Source organism: Enoplosus armatus, chromosome 24, assembly GCF_043641665.1.
Source record: "Enoplosus armatus isolate fEnoArm2 chromosome 24, fEnoArm2.hap1, whole genome shotgun sequence".
NCBI classification, from domain to species: Eukaryota; Metazoa; Chordata; class Actinopteri; order Centrarchiformes; family Enoplosidae; genus Enoplosus; species Enoplosus armatus.
Window position 1 is genome coordinate 8703341 of NC_092203.1, and position 18572 is coordinate 8721912.

The window sequence follows — 18572 nt, forward strand, 5'->3', positions numbered from 1 at the left end:
CCCATTCGCCTTAAATGGACAAACTGGGGAGTTGATTGACAAACTAAACAACGCCCATTCGTTTACCAAGCCACTCCCCCCGTTTGGCTCCCTATCAGTGTCTAGTTTGGCAACACGGATACGCATGGAGCCTCCATCACCTCCAGTCTCTTTTACGCACCGAGTCCGATAATGCGCGCAGGTACAGGGACCCTAATCGCCACATTTCCCGCCGCTACACTGAGCAATTAACCTCCTCTTATGGACTAATATGAAAGAAGTGGATGTAGAGGTCTGACACAGCCAAGAAAGGAGGCATATTTCTTGTGGATCGTTCTTGTTTTCCATCACCGAGCGTCAGCATGGATGTCTTGGCGAACCACAGTATCTTTCAGGAACTTCAGCTCGTTCACGACACCGGCTACTTCTCTGCCATGCCCTCGCTGGAGGAAAACTGGCAGCAGGTATGTCTCAACTTTCAATACTAACCGGTGTGCATCCTTCATGACAGCGCTTCACGGTCCGCTCGCTGATGGGCTCACACGCGCCTGAGATGCAGGCTTCAACTTTTCCCCCAAGGCGAGCATGTGTGTAGTTCGGGGAGAAAACGAGGAGATGAAATGCTTTATATCACTCATATATCTGACAATTCTCCGAGAGATGGCAAAGTGGATAAGATGCAAACGCACGCCGGCGCGTAATAAAGCTGTCAAATGCGATTTGGGAAGATGAAGATCCGGATCCCTTAATAGGGACTGAATTGGTCGTGAATAATAGATCTACATCCCTCAGATTACTGAGTTGTGAACCCCCCCTGAATGGAGAGAAGTCCCCTCTCTTATCCATAATAGATACCCTAACATGTCTGGGTTTGTACCATCTTTAAATGCAGTGGTGAAAAAATGTGCGAAGGCAGTGCGGGAAAGAATAACTGTCATCTGCATGCCCACCCCCCCAACACACACACACACACACACACACACACACTTCCTCCATCCAAGTTGAGAGGATGAACATGGAGAGATGAGCACGGTGATCCACGCGGCCACATGGTGATAGATGCGTGGGGAGACGCACCGGCACTTTACACGGCCATTACTGCTCTTACATCCCTCACACACATCACACGTCTCTTTTCTTTTACCAGCCAGAGTGGAGAGTGTATTATTACACGTGTGTGTGTGTGTGTGTGTGTGTGTGTGTGTGTGTGTTTGGGCTGTCAGTGGCTTTTCTGGTGTGAAATTGCTTAAAATTGGTACTTTTTAAAGAATACATTTGAGTTTCTCAGCCTAATCCACCACCTTTTCTTCCATAATCTCATTTTACTTGCCCCTTTCATGCATATTAGCACCATCTTCTACTAAACAACCCTTCATTTTCTGTATCTAAGCCCACATAAGGGCCATGCAGCCGTCGGCCCACCTGCATTGCTGCTGCTGCTGCTGCTGGTGATGATGCTTTCCATGCTGCACTTGATTGACCGAGCAAAAAAAAAATCATTGCATGGAAATTTGATGCCGGTATTGTTCATGCAATAGGAGCTTCAGCTTTTTCCCCACTTCTCTGCTCCATGTGTAAGAAGGGGGGGAGGAGGGAGGGGGGAGTGACAGGGGGAGAGGGAGAAGGAGAGAGAGAAACCGGTGCGTGACCGCGGATCCATTCGTTGTGGCCAAGCAGCCTTAATTGGCATCCTACTGTTAGCCACCGACGCATCTTTTCATAACAAGTCTCCAACTCCCTGCCTTCCCTGTCAGTGGATTTTAAATTGCATGGGCCTACGTGTGCCATATGCAGTGCATGTCTCTCCCTGTTTCTCACCCACAGCCTGCATATCAAAATCAATACCTAATGCAAATGGAAGAGAGAGCTGTGTGCATGTGCAGGCTAAAGGCTGGGGAAGCTCTTATCTGTGGAGACTGGAAATGTCAGTTTTCTTTGACTGTCTGCAGCTTTTTCTCTCTGAGACAACGTCCATTTTGGAATTAAAGAAAATGACGTGAAGTTTAACAGCCAGTGTCTCTTAAATGTAGATATCTGCTCTCTGTCTGCTGCATATAGTGTGTGTTGAGAGAAAATGTCATTTTTGTTACTCCTGGGATATCTGATTTGAGAGATATACTCTTCCATTGAAGCTGGCTTCAGCATGGGATGAACTGATCGACTTTTCAAAAAATGAAATGTCACAGGTTTCTCCCCTGATAGCATCTATAGATCTGCATCACCCGCAGATGAAAGCTGACGCGCTTCATGCCCCTTCAGCCACCTTTGCTAGTTAAAAAGTGTAGATTTCATTTCATTGCCTCGCATGAAGATTATTATTTTTTGATTCAAAATAGGAAAAATGTATCATTCATAGAGTTTAAAAACACTCTTTCTGCAGATTTGCAGGCTTTTACTCAAAGCATTTGGAGTCTTGTGTCCCTTCACGAATCGCTGGAGTAAATATCAAAGATGTTGTTTTGGAAAACAAGCTTTATTTGGGATAAGAAGATTGCATTGTGTCCGTGTGAGCTCAAGGATTATGACTTGCCCCACACTTTGAAACCCCCTCTCTCCCCCTCGCAGCAAAGAGATGTTCTTGGCAAAGCGATCCTCATGTTCATTGTAGCGACATGAAGATGCCACCGAGCCCTCCTGAATACATGAATTATGAGTTGTGGCTCGCCTTAAAAGCTCTGTCTCCAGCCGAGACCGGCGGTTTGAGCAATCCCCTCTGTATTCCAGGCACAATTTAGAATTTGATGCTTTTATGGGGTCTGATGGTGAGATAGGAGGCCGTTGTAGTCGGCCCCTAAATGGCTCCCTGAGATGCGATGGCAAGAATGATGACTGTGTCCCCTGTTGGTGTCTGTGAGGCATGATTCAGGCGGTTATAGGGGGATGGGGAGCAGAAAAGGAGGAAAGTGTTTCGGAGGTCTAGATTTGAGGCTGCTATTTGTTCCATTATTGAACCAAATAGTGCCAAACTGAACTGTGCTGTCTCGCTTCCAAATCCCAGTACAGTTGGTTGTTCAGAGTTGGAACAAACAGCAGGGCTGAGCTGGATTTGGAACAAGCAGAGCCAGTCATAACTTACTCATTATATGTGGAACCCAGTTTTCCTCAAAGCAAAGTGTACATGTGTTATTTTGCATCTTTATACCAACAGAAATTGCTTGTTATCTTGGCTGCACTTTCCAGGGCATGTTAGGCTCTTTTGTAAACTGGCATACGCACTCTACTGTCAGACGTTTGTCAGCATGTTTGGAGCATTCACATGCTAACACATAAAAGACAAAACATCTGGAATGAATTTCAGGCTGATATGATAGATTTTTCAAGCCGCCGTCAGGCTCTGCTGATGACGTGCCCTCATCCATGGCACTTGACCCTGATGGGTAGGACGTAACAGGACACCACAAATGGCTGTCTGTCATTGACCTCAGCACACACTCCACCCTCCAACACATATATTATCCCTTAGGGACTCAACACACACACACACACCACACATGTAGACTGAGTGCCTGATGCCTAGCCAAGCGAAATGTCTGTATGTTGCTGCACGGTGCATTATGGGCTTCTATATGTGGCTGTGGACAGATTGCACATGGCTTCGGTGTTTCTAAATGTGGAAGGCAGCGGGGCACTCTGACGCGACCGCCATATGCAAGCCCGCATGCTCAGATGCATCCACTTACATCCACTTCTTGCTTGCGACTTGATAACACGCACATGTCCCAGGCAGCAGCAGCAGCAGCCCCGTCTGAGGGGGGGGGGGGGGGGGGGGGGTGGAGTAGAGGTGTAGGAAGTTGCAGAGCACGCACATTCTCCCCGCTGCAGGGTTTCGCATTTCACAGTCCGGTGGGCTCGAACCCCCCCCAGGAGCGACAAACACATGCAGATAGACGAGAAGAAGAGGGTACAGAGGCATGGTGTCCCGAGGAACCGGAGGAAGAATGCAGATAAATGGAGTTGTTTTGTGTTTTAGCTGAGGCCTCCAAGGGGAGGGTCACTCCTTACTGGGTTGTCGAAGCTGCGGTCAGGGCCGGAGAGGTGGATCAGCATGGTGGCCCCTCTTCTCAGCCTCTACAGAGATCATGATGATAGAAAGAAAGAAAAGATAGAGCAAAGAGTCTGCAGCGAAACTGTGAAGATCCATATGCATCCATACGCTGCTCTGTGCATGTCTGCGTACGTGCACGCCGGCGTCTCAGTGTGTTATGTAATCCTCAGTAGGCCACAGCTGCTTTCTCACACACAGCAGGCATGCTGGGGAGCGCAGCCAACTGGCCCCCTCCTTCCTGTCTACATCTTCCTCCATCCCTTGTTCCTCCATGCTCTCTTTCTTTTTTCTCTCCCTGCTTTCCTCTTATAGAATTAGCACAGTATGGATTTTTGATCTCTGCAGGGCTGTTGTGTAAGCTCAGGACTGCGTTTCCCTCTCGCCGTACACTTCTCCGTTCTGTTGCAACACAGTGGCTGCCAGGTAACAATGCTCCCCAAGTCACTCTTCTTTGGTTTGCAAAGCACCAGCAACGAGAAGGAGTGAGTTTAGATGTCTGAGTCATGCATTTCCTGTCCAGGTAGGAAGCTAAAATAAAGCAACGAGTTAAAAAACACACCTCAATCTCCTCTGTGACCTTTTACTCGCTGCTATTTGATGTAATTTTATGCAAATTAAAATTAAATCAATCCTGTAACGGGCACAGTTCAGTATCCTGCGAGCAGGAGGAGGAGGAAGGACAAACTGGGACTTAATCTCATTTGTCTCGAAAGAGCTCCTGGTAGTGTCTTCGCTCCACGCCTGTAGCTTTATTAAAATGTCACATCAACTGCAGGTATGAGACGTGGAATTCCTGAAATCAAGTTTGGATGCTCTGCAAAGAGAAATTTAGTTAATTCCCTTTTAGTTTATCTGACGTCGGGTCCAGTTTGCACAAAACCTCTTACAGTGTGATGGAAGGTAGAAAAGTTCCAGACAGGAGAGCAGTCATTCCTAACAGTTTGTTTTATTCATATAATACTCCAGTAGCCTTTTATAGCTGCAGTTAATTTCCAGACATCCTCGAAGTGTTCCGACGAGCCCGTGCTACCTCATGACGCTCAGATGTCGGATATGAAATTGATTTCTCGCAGCGTTGTTTTGCTCGCCTCTAACCCGATAGCAGTCAGAAGATCTTGAAGATGGATGCCACATAGAATCTATTTGACATGGCCCGGCCCGTGACGCACCGAGGCATGAAAGGAAGCCTTTGTGCGCCGGTGCACAATGCAGCATCTCTGCTGGACGCTTCTAAGTGTTTCCAGCCACAAGGTTATTACTCAATGCATCGATTCTAAGGAAAGATGCGTGTCTGTTTACGGGGCAGGAAAAAAAAAACAGAAACAGGTGCACAGGTTTGTTTGTCTGCGTACATGCAGGCCCAATGTTGTCTTTTTACCTTCATTTTGCAGGATATTGTCTTTTCAGTGTGTGCACACATCCTCACATGCAGGTGCACAGGTTTGTGTATGTTGTGTAATGAGATGTGCGAGCGACCCCCTGACCCAGTAACATCCATTCTGCCATAAGAGCGCTTAGTGAACTCTGCCACCTCTGTCTCATCACTCAGGCAGCTGAGAGGCGATTGCCAGTGATAGGTGCCTGCTACTGCTTTATGGGCGTTGATGAAAAGGTTGGAAGCGCTGATGAAAGAGAGGACGGCGGAGGAAGTATTCATTTGTCTGACGCTCTGGTGACTGGCCCGTCAGAGATAGAGGGAGAGGGGTGAGAGGCAGAGGAGGTGGTGTAGAAGAAAAAAGGCAGCAAAGGGGGGAGGCGAAGGGAGAGGGGGGAGTGAGAGGGAGCGTGGTGAACAAGCACATCTTTATGTATGGCTTCCGTCTGCAAAACGCTCTGCCACCCCAGGTTTGATTAACAGTGAGAAGAGGAGCCAGTCATTTTTTTCGCCTCACACCAGCACACATGGCTTGGCAATGACTTTCACATCATTTGAGGCGAAATCGGGAAGCCGTTACAGCACCTTACAGTGATCCGACATGCTTCGCTGCTGCCATCCGGCTTGGCAACCGCAGGGAGAAAAGAGAAAGGAAGAGAAGGAAGAGAAGTCTCAGGCACTCGTTTTATGCTTTGGAATCACCACCGACTCTCTCTCCCCCTTTATCTCGTGACTCTCTTGCTCTGTTTCTCTTTGGCAAATTCGGAGAAGACCAAGTCACAGCTGCCTTGTTTGATTTGCCCTGCTCTAACCCCCCCAGTTAAAGTCTCTCTGCAAAAAAAGTTGCACTCAAGAGAGAGTTACGCCATCAAAATGTGGCACAACGCTGAATAAATGCTCCTTTAAACAGCGTGTCACAAATAAACAGCACGAAGCGGCTGGTGGGATCGTTGCACCAAAAGTATTTACATCTAACACAAATTTGAGGCAAACTCCCAACACAAGAAGACAAGCTGGTGGTGAATCAGTCTGAACACGCAAGCCCCACATTTGAGATAAGCCACTCTTAATATCAGCTGGCAAACAAACGCCTGTTTGACTTTTTGTCATGTAAATAATAGACTGAAAAGAATAGCTCGACATTTTGGGAAGTACATTTGTTCCCTAGTTAGATGAGATGATCGATTCCACTCTCAAATCTGTCCATTAAGCGTAACGCTAAAGTCAGATGAACGTTAGCTTAGCTTAGCATAAAGAATGGAAGCAGGGGGAAAAGGGAGCTAGCCAGACTCACACACCCATTAACAAGTCTTCTTTGTTTAATCCATGCAAAAAAGCAATTTGTTATTCTACAGGGGGGGTTATGTGCGGGACTATTTCTTGTCTGGGTGTAGTGATTTCTTGTTGTCTTGTTGATGAGAACATGTGATCTGATCTTGAAGTGACTGTACAGTATCTTGGAGGTAAACAGTGAGGTTATTCGTCATTGTTGACAAACTTGACATTGCTGTATGTATAGTTTCATTCAGCGATATGTGTTTTAAATGACGTGTGAAATAATTGCCATGAATCATTCATTATGCAAAAGGCCTTTAAGTACGTAAAGGCATCATGTGACAGCTGGTTGCCTTGGTTACTTCCTCCCTATCTTCCTACTTGGACCACAGTGTGTTTAATCTTCCAGCTTGCTCACATATTTGTAAATCCATTGGCTTTAATAATGGCCTCACATTCGCACTATGTCCAGGCATTTTAAAGCCATCACTGGCTGTGACATACCAAGCGTTGCATCCCCTTTTACTGCCTACCTGTTGCTAGGCAGCCTTGGCAAGCAGGAAGACCGGCTTTGGCCTATTTGTTTGTTTAGCTGTCAGTCTGGGAGGCTAATCCCACCCCGAGGGACTCCTAGCCATCCAGAAACCAGAGATCCAGCCATGTGGACCATTTCTCTCCAAAGATTGAGCGAGAGAAAGGGGGAGAAAGAGATGGAAGGTGGAAAGAGACAAGGGCAATTTGCCCTGAGTAAACACCGCTGCTTGTTGTTGTCATCCGAAGCCAGTCATCAATCACGGCCCTAAGCTCTTGGTGGTGACAGCCGCAAGGACGCGGCACGCTCTGAACCCGGTTGGATAGTTTATAAAGCAGAAGAGTCACTGGTGAAGATCACAGCTGAGTCGCCAACACAGGCCTTGTTGACTTTGTAGGAGAGTGTGCTTTTGTAAAAGTCTTGTAAAAGGATGTTATCTTGGCTTGATGTTCCAGTAAAGACGTAACAATGCCAGGCTTTGAGGGGGGGGGGTTAGGGGACTTTATACTATGTAAGAGACAGCAAGTTTTTGTGTCTTTGTCTCTGTAGTCACGTGTGTGTGTGCGCTTTGCATGCGAGCCTCAACACTCAGCTGCGGTTGGCCAACATGCAAAGCCAGTGGTGTTTTTCCACCTGCTGTGGCTCGCTGCTCCAAAGCTGCCGCCTGGTTGGCCAGTGGCCTTTTTCCTCCCCTCTTCCATTTACCTTTTCTCCAAACATTCCTCGTCCTGCTTCTCTTCTTTCATTTCTCTTTCCTACTTTCATCTCTTTGTCTTTCTGTCTCCTCCTCCATCGTCACTCTGTCATGGTTTAGTTTATTTACATGTTAGTTGATATGCTGTTATATGAAAGGCAAAAATGTACCATATCCCTTGAAACTGATGGAAAATGACTAGGTACGGTTTTTGTGTGTCAATTAGTATAAATAAAATATTTAAGGTATTAAAACTAGATGAAATTTGCAATTGATCAGATTTCCAAACATGTAAATCTGAGGTTTTTAGGGCCCTATTTTAAATTCCTATTTCTTTTGGCACAAAAAATGTGCATTTCCTACGAGATCAAGCTTTAATCTTAATCTCATAGTAAATGTATTTGAAACCAGGGGTGAGGACTCCGGTGGGTGGTCAGAAACAGATAAAGGATGTTTTCTATTGTCAGCAGCTGATGTTAAATTCACTGGAAGATTAAACTGGGTCCCACATTACCCTAAAGACACTGGTATCTTCAGCCAACTAGGTACGTCATGTAGTTTCAGTCATTCCAAGCCCCTGCAGGGCTAAGTTGTCTGAATAAGATACGACTCGCATCCTCAAAACCCGGCAGATTCAGCTTGAATTGGGATTAGCCTATATGTCAAATCCTGAAAGCACAGTTTTTCACTAAGGAAAATATTATTTTGACATGCAGCCTTGAGAAAAAAGCGGCTGTGTAAGTGTCAAAGTAGACAGACAGAGAGGGTGAGAAGATTTTGCACACTGCTTAACTCTTCGAACGGCCTGGGAAGTGCCCTTCTGTGATTTAATGAGACCTGTGGGAAGAGCCATTCATCAGCGTGACAGCGTACCTCTGCTTCCCATTGTTCTGTTCTGGTATGTGAGGAGAGCACTGTGTGTTTTAGCCTTAATGATGGGATGGCAACCCTTTGATTAGATGAATCTCCTGGTGCTAATTAAGATTTGGGCTGCCAAAAGACATCTGTGTTTATGCCTTCCTCCCTCTCTCTTTCCCTGTATGCACAGGACTTGCATGTGAGTGTGTGTGTGTATGCAGTTCACGGGATATGTTTTACAGTGCTGGTGATTTTGATATTTTGGTCTAAACTGGGATTTTTGTTGGTGTCTTGTGGGCTGACCTGAGCTCAGGGCCTTGGGCCATTTCGAAACAACTCAGGATGCAAAAAGTGTTTGTTTTTGTCCCTGAAAAGGGGATTTTTTGGAGGGAAAAGATGGTAATCTGTGCATAAAATCTCATTATCAAGTCAGTTTGTTTGTAATTAAGTCCTGGAAACAAGAAACTAGCTCTTAAAAACAAACACAAATCAAACAAATCTTCCATTCAAGTATGAATGCTACTAAATTACTAATATACTAACTTGTTTCCCATATAAATCAACTTGTTTTGTTGTGGAACAAGACAGAATGTGACTAAAATCAAGCAAATTTAAACTCGATTCTTAGAAAATACCTGAAACAAGTTGATTTTCATTGGAAACAAGTTTAAATATTCTTCCTGAAAAGACTTTAAGGACTCATTGACAGACAAAAGTGACTTGATAGGAAGATGTTTGCATTGACATGTGTGTGCTCATCCAAATATGTGTGAATATGGCTGGTGTGTGAGGGGTTTTTAACAAAAGTCACTATAACTTATCCCAGTAAGAGAATCTACATGTATTCAAAGTTCTCAATATTATCTCATGTTAAATGCAATAAATTCTATCATTCAATGCAAAATCAATTAAAACAAACTATCCATCTGGGGATCTGTGGTACAAATCTCAGCAAATACCAGTTTGTGACTTAAAAACATTTAAGACCCCCTGCTGTGGATGTTTTTCCCATCTTTTAACTAAACTGATCGTGTCACATAAATGTTTCACCACCCAATTCCCCCTTGCGTATTTTCAGGGAAGAGAATTTGATAACTTATGCTAACAAGAAGGAAGGCATCCCCGTCCTCCCCCCCCCCCACCACCACAACCCTCCCTTCCTCAAATCACTCCCCGCTTGTGTGGCTAGACAGCACATCCTCCTGCTCACCAGTTTACTGCTATGTGTTATTCCGTCTTTTGCCCCAGATATTATTTCATTGTAAAATGATGCCAATTAGTAAAGCCAGTCGCCGGTGGCTGTGGTCTGGCTCCTTCGTCGTTCCGGCGGGGAAAGTTATTTGGGTCGGCAGCTATTTTCAGCCTGTGATGTTGCCAGGAATACTTCAGGGAGCAGCCACTGTTTTATAAGAGAGCACATCAATAATTTTCATTGGTGTGTGTGTGTATGTGTGTATAAGCGAGAAAGAGACTGAGAGAGCTTCACAGACAGAGTTTATTGGGTTTATGTGTGTGTGTGTGTGTGTTTACGCCTGTGTGTGCATGAAGAAGAAAAGTGGCTGTTTTCTCTCGAATAATCAGAGGAGCAGGTGGTGTGTGTGTGTGTGTGTGTGTGTGTGTGTGTGTCCTCATGCGCACAAACACTTGTTCTTGTGTTGCACGTTTCACTGTAACTGTCGTGAACTCCAATTAATTTAAAACGGCGTTAATTTGCCAGCCTTTTAAACTTTAACCCCAAATCTTAACGCAGCCCTTATTCTGGGCTTCACCCTTTGCCCTGCAATCACCCGCTTCTTTCAAACTGAATGCTCTTCTTGTGGGGCAGCAGTGAAAACACACACACACACATAGAGCTAAAAGCCAAAGTCAATGAGTTCCTAACACCTTTCTTAGTGCATCTAACCGCTCTCCTCGCCTCTCCGCTGAGCAGCCGTACATTGTCAGGAGGAAATTGGGGTGAAAAGTCCTCGCACTCCGCTTACGCTTCCCGCTGAAAAGCCAGCCGCTCGACACAGAAGGGTGAGCAGGTTCAGCCTGCCGTGCTGCCTCCGCCCATCCTCGCCCAAACCTAAACTCACATGCGCTCTCTCTCTCTCTCGCTCTCTCTCTGTCTCTGTCTCTCTCTCCACCCTATCTCTTGGAGGAGAGCCCACAGCAGTAGCGGTGGCGAGGAGACGTCTTTCAATATTTTAAGCAGCTTGGGCTAATCTTTGTCGCTCAGGTTTGTTTTGAAAGCATTGCCGTGGGAATAAAGACGGAACGACAGTGCCCCACCTCCTGTTTGCACGGCCTCGGATGCACATAGAGTCACCGGGATGTACACATTCTTGCGTAACTGCACAGACTCCAGAAAGACACTCTCCAACACGTCTGCGACCCTGAGCTAATCCACCTTGGCCTTGCGAGACTGTGCCACTGACCTGCTTTCGCTGCTCATGCTTGTTTTCTTGCTTGCGACACACACACACACACACACACGCTTTTGCTTCTTAGCTAACCCTGAGGTTTGGTGTTGTAATGAGTGACAAAGCCTGAAACTGTGGCCCTGCCCGACAAGTTAACTGTTACACAACAACCTGCACAGCAGAAGCAGCGTAAACACAGACGAGACGACTGGCTACAAACAGAGGTGGCGTCTTATTCAGCCGCTGAGAAGCATGTAAGAACAAACCATTCAGCTCTTATCAGTGCGGACACGGCGCCACAGTTGCACTTCACGGTTTGTGGACGTGATTGGGGTACCGAACGTCCCTCTCTGACTGGCAGTGTATGAGGAGGAAGCAGAGTTTTTCCGCTTCACTGTTCCCTTTATCTCTCCCCTCTCTCCTCTCCCCTCTGTTATTTTCGGCCCTCCTCCCCTCCTCTCTTTCTCTTTCGCTGCTCGCCGCTCTTTTGTTTCTCCGTGCCTTTTGCAGCCAAGGCCCCATTCTCTTGCCCCGTCATTGTGTGCGGTAATGAAGATTAGCCAGCCTGCCGCACACAATGGGGTCCCCACATCCGGAGCGCAGACTCCCCTAAATCCTGCCGCAAGCTGCTATCCCGGGTATAAAACCGCTGTTGTCACCGACCCCCTCCATCCACGCACCCACACACAGACACACGTTCTGGTTCATTCACGCACAAACATGTCCAATATGCACTCTGCACTCTGCAGCGTTGAAAGCAAATGGCTGAAATGTCTCCTGATTAGATTAGGATGGTTTTGACAGCTGAGAGGGAGCGCTTGGCGACTCATACGCCGATAAACAGCAGCTCACCCAAATCCAGTTAAAGAGAGACAGAGTTCCCCTCCCCAGCGAGTGCAACACGGCTCCATTCGTTGGGATTATAGCCCCCCCCCCCTCTCCTTCCCCCATCCTCCATGCCCTGCTATTCTCCTCTTCACTCCAATCTCATCCTCCTCTCCATCATTCATCTTCTTCACTCTCAAGATGCTCCTTCTCTTCTCTCCTCCTCTCTTCTCCTCTCTATCCTATTTCACCCTCACCTCTCCCATCCTCGACTTAATACCAGAACAAAGACATTTTCCACACTTTGTCACAAGCTATTTAGATGGAGCAGCAGAGGTCTTTATATGCAGTGCACTTGTTGTATCCTGAGCCTAAGACCTCTTAATAATGCCTGTATCACTCTCAAGGTCGGCAGATCTTCGCAAGTTCAATCTGTTTACTTGCCGAGCTACTTTCTGCATTCAGAGGATACACGCGCAGCTTGAAAGATGGATTATCCGAATATGACAGCAGTTTTTTTATTGTAGTGCTGAAATACTGGAGCAAATGTATGTACTGAGAACACAAATAGTCGTGTGTCATCTTGCCACATACATACAGATTCTTGACGCTTGCAAGAGTTTAGAAGATACCGCTCTAATATATGGAGTCAGGCGACGTTAGCTTAGCTTAGCATAAAGACTGGAAACAGGGGGAAACTGCTAGCCTGTCCAAAGGTAACAAAATCCACCTACCAGCACCCCACAAAGCTCATGAATTAACACCTTATATCTTGTTTGTTTAATCTGTAACGGGGGGATTCCTAGCCTGTCTCAGCTGGTTGCCTGGTAATCTCGGACGGAGGAAGACGTCAAGTAAGCGAACATGTCCCAAAATGTTAATTTCATTAAACGTGTCTGCAGTTTAGATCTAGCTTGTCAAAAATGTAGGGCTGCAGCTAATGTTGAATTTAATTATTTCATTATCAGTTATTTCTATTTGGATTAACTGAATTCAATTTAGAAAATAGTGGAAAAAATGCTCGTCTCAAGTTCTTACAGCTCAATACAGCATCTGCAAATTGCTTCAGATTTTGTCCGACCAACATACAAAACCAGAAGATATTCAATTTGCAGTTATATAAAGAGGAGAAAAGCAGCATGTCCACTTAGTTGGGAAGCTAGAAGCACTGAATTTGTGCATTTTTGTCCATTTTCTTTTTATAGTTTTGACGTTAACCAGTTGTCATGGAAATGTAGACGTTCAGATTTCCATTTTATTTCCACTTTCAGGACAGCTACCGAGTGGAGCTTGCGGTGATTTTGTCACTGGTATCACTTTGTTTTACCAAGTACTTAATCTCATTTTGCAAAGGAGTTCTTCATATTGGCGTCCATGTTGCGTTACGGGCAGACGGAGGCGAGGTCCCTTGTGTCGGGGATGATGTGGATGTGTGCCTTCTGTTGTGTCTGCTCAGAGAAAGCATTGGGAAATGTCTTTCTGCTCCATTAGGCAGAGGTCACCAGTTTTTTTGCGCTCTGAGTGCTCCATCATTGTTGCTTTCCTGCGAGATGAAAGGTACTTTGAAGATCCCCCATCACACACAAACACACACATCCACGTGTCGCGTAAACCTCCACTATCTGAGGGCTTAGTGGGGAGATGTCTTGCCTCAAACTGAACCTCATACTTTTCTGCAAAAGAAACAATCAGAGGTTCAATTCACATGTCCAGGAGCAATGCGCTAAAGACAGAACACTGAATTAAAATGACAGCTTAAATGCCTTAAATGCAAATATAAGCATTAAGTCCAACAAAACAAAATTGAATGTGCTGCCTGAATACTGTTTCAAGTGCCTCTAAGTGTCTATTAGCGCATCCATCCAAACAAAAATTGACTGTGTGTAAAGGAGGTGTCAGGTTTACAACCAAATGTGCATTATTCCCTCAAACTCCGTCAGCAAATTGTGATTTAACAACTGGAGGTGTCTGTTATCAGCTTGAAGCCCGCACTGTGTAAAACTGCCTCAAGGTGCTGCGTTGCCAGGCTTTGACGGAGGGGCTGACGGCGGCCCTGATTATTACTGTGAGGCTAATGTCGACTGATAAGGCCGTGTGTGTAATTAAGCTGTTTCCGTGGCGTGTTATCTGAAGCTAGGTGAGGCTCGGCTGCCTGGAGAGATGGAGCTGTTAGTCAGCGAGGAGGAGGACTCTCCTGTCTGTGGCTTTCCAAGCTTCATATATTTCCCTCTCTTTCTTTTCCTCTTCTAAGCTGCAAAGTATTTTCTTTTGCTTATGCATCTGTAGGTGGGAAGATGCCGTGGCTTCACCCTTCACCTCTTACCCTCTGTTCAAACTTTCCTCTCTTTGCATAGCTTGTATAGAGTCCTGTTTCTTCATCTTCCACCTGTCTGTCTCTCTTCTCTCGGGGAAGGCAGATAAATTAGCTTTGTCTCTGCCCTCTAGCTCTTTCCCTTTGTGTCTCTGCTCCCTCCGTCTCTCCTTTGCTTCGTTGCTCTGGAGCCCCATCGGGGGCATCAGGGGCGCTAACATCCCTCCTGGCCAAACATTGCACCCCCTGCCGCTCTCTCCGTTGAGAATAACAGGGTGAAGCGAGGGCGCTCTGCTATTCAGATCAGCGTCGAGGAAAATGAAGCTATCTCCCCACCCGCTCCCCCACCCTTCCCCTCATCCTGGCCCCGTAGGCAGGTTCCCCGCTCAACTGGGATCCGCCGATGACGCCATGCTGCTCTCCAAGGAGTCTGAAATCAGGGGGCCGGGGCTCTAAGCGAGCGTAGTGGAAGGAGCAGAAACCCTGAAGGGCAGCTTAGAGGGGAGGGAGTGCTTTTCGGAGATTTTGTGAGTGTGAGTGTGTGTGTGTGTGTGTGTGTGTGTATATGGGTGGGGGGTGCTGTGTAAGTATTGCTCAGTGAAGCTATAGATTACCGTCTCTGTCAGCTGCGACGGCCACCGCTGATGAGCTCCTGCGCGGTATCATTTGGTATCGATTAGGCACTGCGACGCAAACACACAAAGGCTGTTGGCGAGATGGCCGTTGCCTCGGGCTACTGGTCATTTAGCTGTCACCTCAAAGTGATGGTTTGGCCCGGCTCACCAGATCAATGGGAGACACAGGCCCCATAACACACTATGGCAGGATAAGACATGTGCGTAGACACACTCACATATGTGCACGTACACACTCTGTGACAGACTGCTCTCTGGATTAAGTGTCTGCCCAAACTTTTCCTTCGATTAAAGCGCCAAGTGTGTTGCTGAATTACAAACGGCAATAACAAAGATGGCTGTAAACAAAGTCAGTAAAGTATAACGCTGGGTCATAAAAAGGAAATCAAAAGAATAAGAAAAAAAGCTTAAGACAATTTGATTCTCTGGTTCATCGCAGGCCAGATTTTCCTATCGATGTGAGCAGCCTTACCTGAAGGGGCGAACTGATTCATTTCTCTGGGAGATTTTAATCAGAGCTGGTATCGCAGTGGTATTGCATTCACACCCTGTGAATCAAAGCAAGGCCCTCTTATTTTCTGTGACCAATGACATTGTGCGATTTAAATAAAAGCATGTGATGTGTATTATTTGATACTAATCATAAAAATAGTCTTTTCAGAAAATGATATGCAGTACAAAGTTGCCATGTATGCAATGTTCCAGGTAAACAACTAGCAGACGTTGGGGTCCCATAAAGATAAGATGTGTTCCAGGAACACAACTAGCAGATGTTGGGGTCCCATAAAGATAAGATGTATTGTTGTTTAGTGGTCTTCTTTGGTATGTGAAAGGTCATTCTGAGAGGTCTCTTTTCCTGACCCCTCGACAGGAAACAGAACTTTACAGACTCATGTTTTGTAGTAGAACCCCATGTATGCTTAAAGGTATAAAAGACGAGCTTGAACAGTGTTCAGGGCAGCAGTACTGATTCGGCTACGGGTGCTGTACAGGTCAAGATGCGCATGCCTGTTGATCCTGATCTTTGATGCAAATAAAGAATATTATGTGAAAAGTCAGTATCAGCGGAGTTTCCTTCCATCATCAAATCATCGTCTACATCTGGGGAATGAAGAAGAAATTGACGACACATGCAACACGCAATGAACAGACTGTCAGCTGAATGTGAAACAACAAAAGAAAGAGATGCAGAGCTGCAGAGTTAATTCATCCATGACATGATTGTTACTCACTTTTAAAATGAGTAATCAAACCACTGCTAGATGTAAAAAATGGCCGAACCAAGCAATCAAAATGTCATGTTGGCGCTGAAAAGGAATCTTTTTCCAATTTGTGGAAGATGATGATGACAATCAAAAGCACATTTTCTGCAAACGCTGTTTTTGCGTTGGTGAAAACATCAGAACACAAATGCATACAGCCACCTAAATCATCCCTTTCTTGACAAGATTTAGAAGAGAAAAATCGATATTCTCGCATAAAGACTGGGGGAAAACAGGGGGCAACAGCTCGCCTGGCTCTGTCCAAAGGTAAGGACTCCAATTTCTCAAAATAATGAAGTTTTATTTTACAAAATTCAATTCTAAGCAAAAAGTGATTTGTATATAATCCTGAATGATGCAGCCCTGAAAGGAAGGTGCTGCAGGGAATCATGGGTCATCTTTGAAAAGATGTGACAGCGTCCCCCCAACCTCAGAGCCTTTAACAATAGTGCTGCTTCACCCCCTCCAGCTCCTGCCCTTTTCAACCCTGCCAGCATCAGCTCTGAATATTATTCATAGCACCTTGTCTCTATCACGGCATCTTTAAAACTAAACACGGTTATCCTAAAATTAATGAGCCGTATCCACCCCATTACATTTATCTGTTTAGTGGTGTTTTGGGCCTTCCATTAGGGCATTATGCATGCTCTTCTCTTCATATTTATAACCCAGGCTTTTTATTAGCGACGTAGCGGGGTGCTAACAGTTGGGAGGCAGCCTGCGCTTTGATGGTGATGGCAGGCGGCTTGGCTCAGGCCAAATGTGACGGGGAGAGAGGATCAGCTGCCAGGCCAAGGGCCCCGTGGAAGAGGGGAGGAGAGGGTGAGACAGAGAGGAGACGCGAGGGCTCGAGGAGAGAGAGAGAGAGAGACTTTTTGAACTTAAACGTCAGAGAATGAAAAGTAGAAGTTGGAGAATTAGGACTGGTTCCACCGCCTGTCTTGTAATCTCCTGATATTTATGGCTTTTTACCGGAGTAAAGTGGGGAGTGAAGAAGCTAAAATAAACTGTGCAATGTCCTGACCCTAACCTTAACTCTAATACTGTCGGACACTTCTGTGGATGCTGAGTCTCGTGGTTTTGCTATGTTTTCATGTTCACTTTCTCATTGATTCTTTAACGTTTATTTATGAGCCCATAATGTGCACTAAACACCACTGAACTAAACACGAAATGTTTTAATGATAATGATGATAAATAGAACCGAAAGCAGACCTTCATTTCCACCTGCACCAATCACTTCTGACTGACGACTTCCTTCCCCTGTTGTATAGCTACTATTTTCATTATCAAGTACATTCCAATAAAATATCAACCCAAACACTACTTTGTAGTATTGTAGTATGTATTTTTTGTGACATGTTTTGCCACTGAAGCCACAGCTGAGTATTGCTGAAATGATATTGGGGACGGCAAGAAAGCTGGAAGAAACGTCAATGCAAGTCAAACATTCAGTCTTCTCAAATGTGAGGAACTGCTGCTTTAGTTTTTTTAAAACGTTTCTTTGAATGTTGCTATGGTGACGATACATTTTGATGCAAGAAAGCTACAGATACAGCAGAGTCACACTAATCTTAATCTTCTGGAGAAAGCTGTACCTCATCGCTGCACTCAAACTTCAATCAATTTCAACTTTGACCTTATTAGCGGTAACCTTTCACCGCCCAACCAATTAGATAAGACATTACATAACCTGAAAGTGACTCGTGCTGAACAAAAAAGGTCGAAATAGGTTTCATACAACACTTCTTGACTGATCTTTTCATGGGAAAGCTTGAATCTGGGTTGAAGGACTGTCACCCTGCGCCACCGAAGCAATTTCCTCTGGTTTGGAGGTGGAGGTGGGGGTGCTGGAACAGCCACTGGATTGTCTCAGCTTATCCTGGCTCGCATGAAGGAATCATCCCGAAAGCCTTTTAGGAAATGGACCCTGGCTTTATGCAGAGCCAATAGATGTTGGCTCTCCAGATCGGCGTTTGTCCAAATAGAGCTGAAGCAGGCCATGAACGCTCCTTTATCTTGGCTATTGTGCGAAGCTCTTGGCTCTCAATGCCTTGCCTACACACACACACACACACACACACACAGATGCAAGTTGCACATTCACTTTAGGCCATGAGATCAGCAAATAGACGTGTTTATGCATGTGCGTTGGTGTTCACACAAACACACACACACAAGAGCCGCATAATTACACACAGAGCAGCATAATTATGCAACTCACACACACACACGTGCACTTGCAAAATTATGTGCATACACACACACGCAAACTAGCATAATTACATGCAGCCACATACAGTACATACACCCACACTGCTCCACGCTACATACACACAGGAACCGCTGATCAACTGCATGACCTTCTCCCTTACA

At 45.7% G+C, this 18572-nt stretch overlaps 1 protein-coding gene across 1 annotated transcript in view; it reads left to right on the top strand.

The window, feature by feature from the left end:
- Positions 1 to 263: 263 nt before the first annotated feature.
- Positions 264 to 18572, top strand: part of LOC139306806 (Krueppel-like factor 7) — a 31735-nt gene continuing 13426 nt past the window's right edge. The window contains exon 1 of the mRNA XM_070930759.1: positions 264 to 443. Coding sequence (XP_070786860.1) covers positions 342 to 443 — 102 coding nt within the window. The 5' untranslated portion in view covers positions 264 to 341. The remainder of the gene's footprint in view (positions 444 to 18572) is intronic.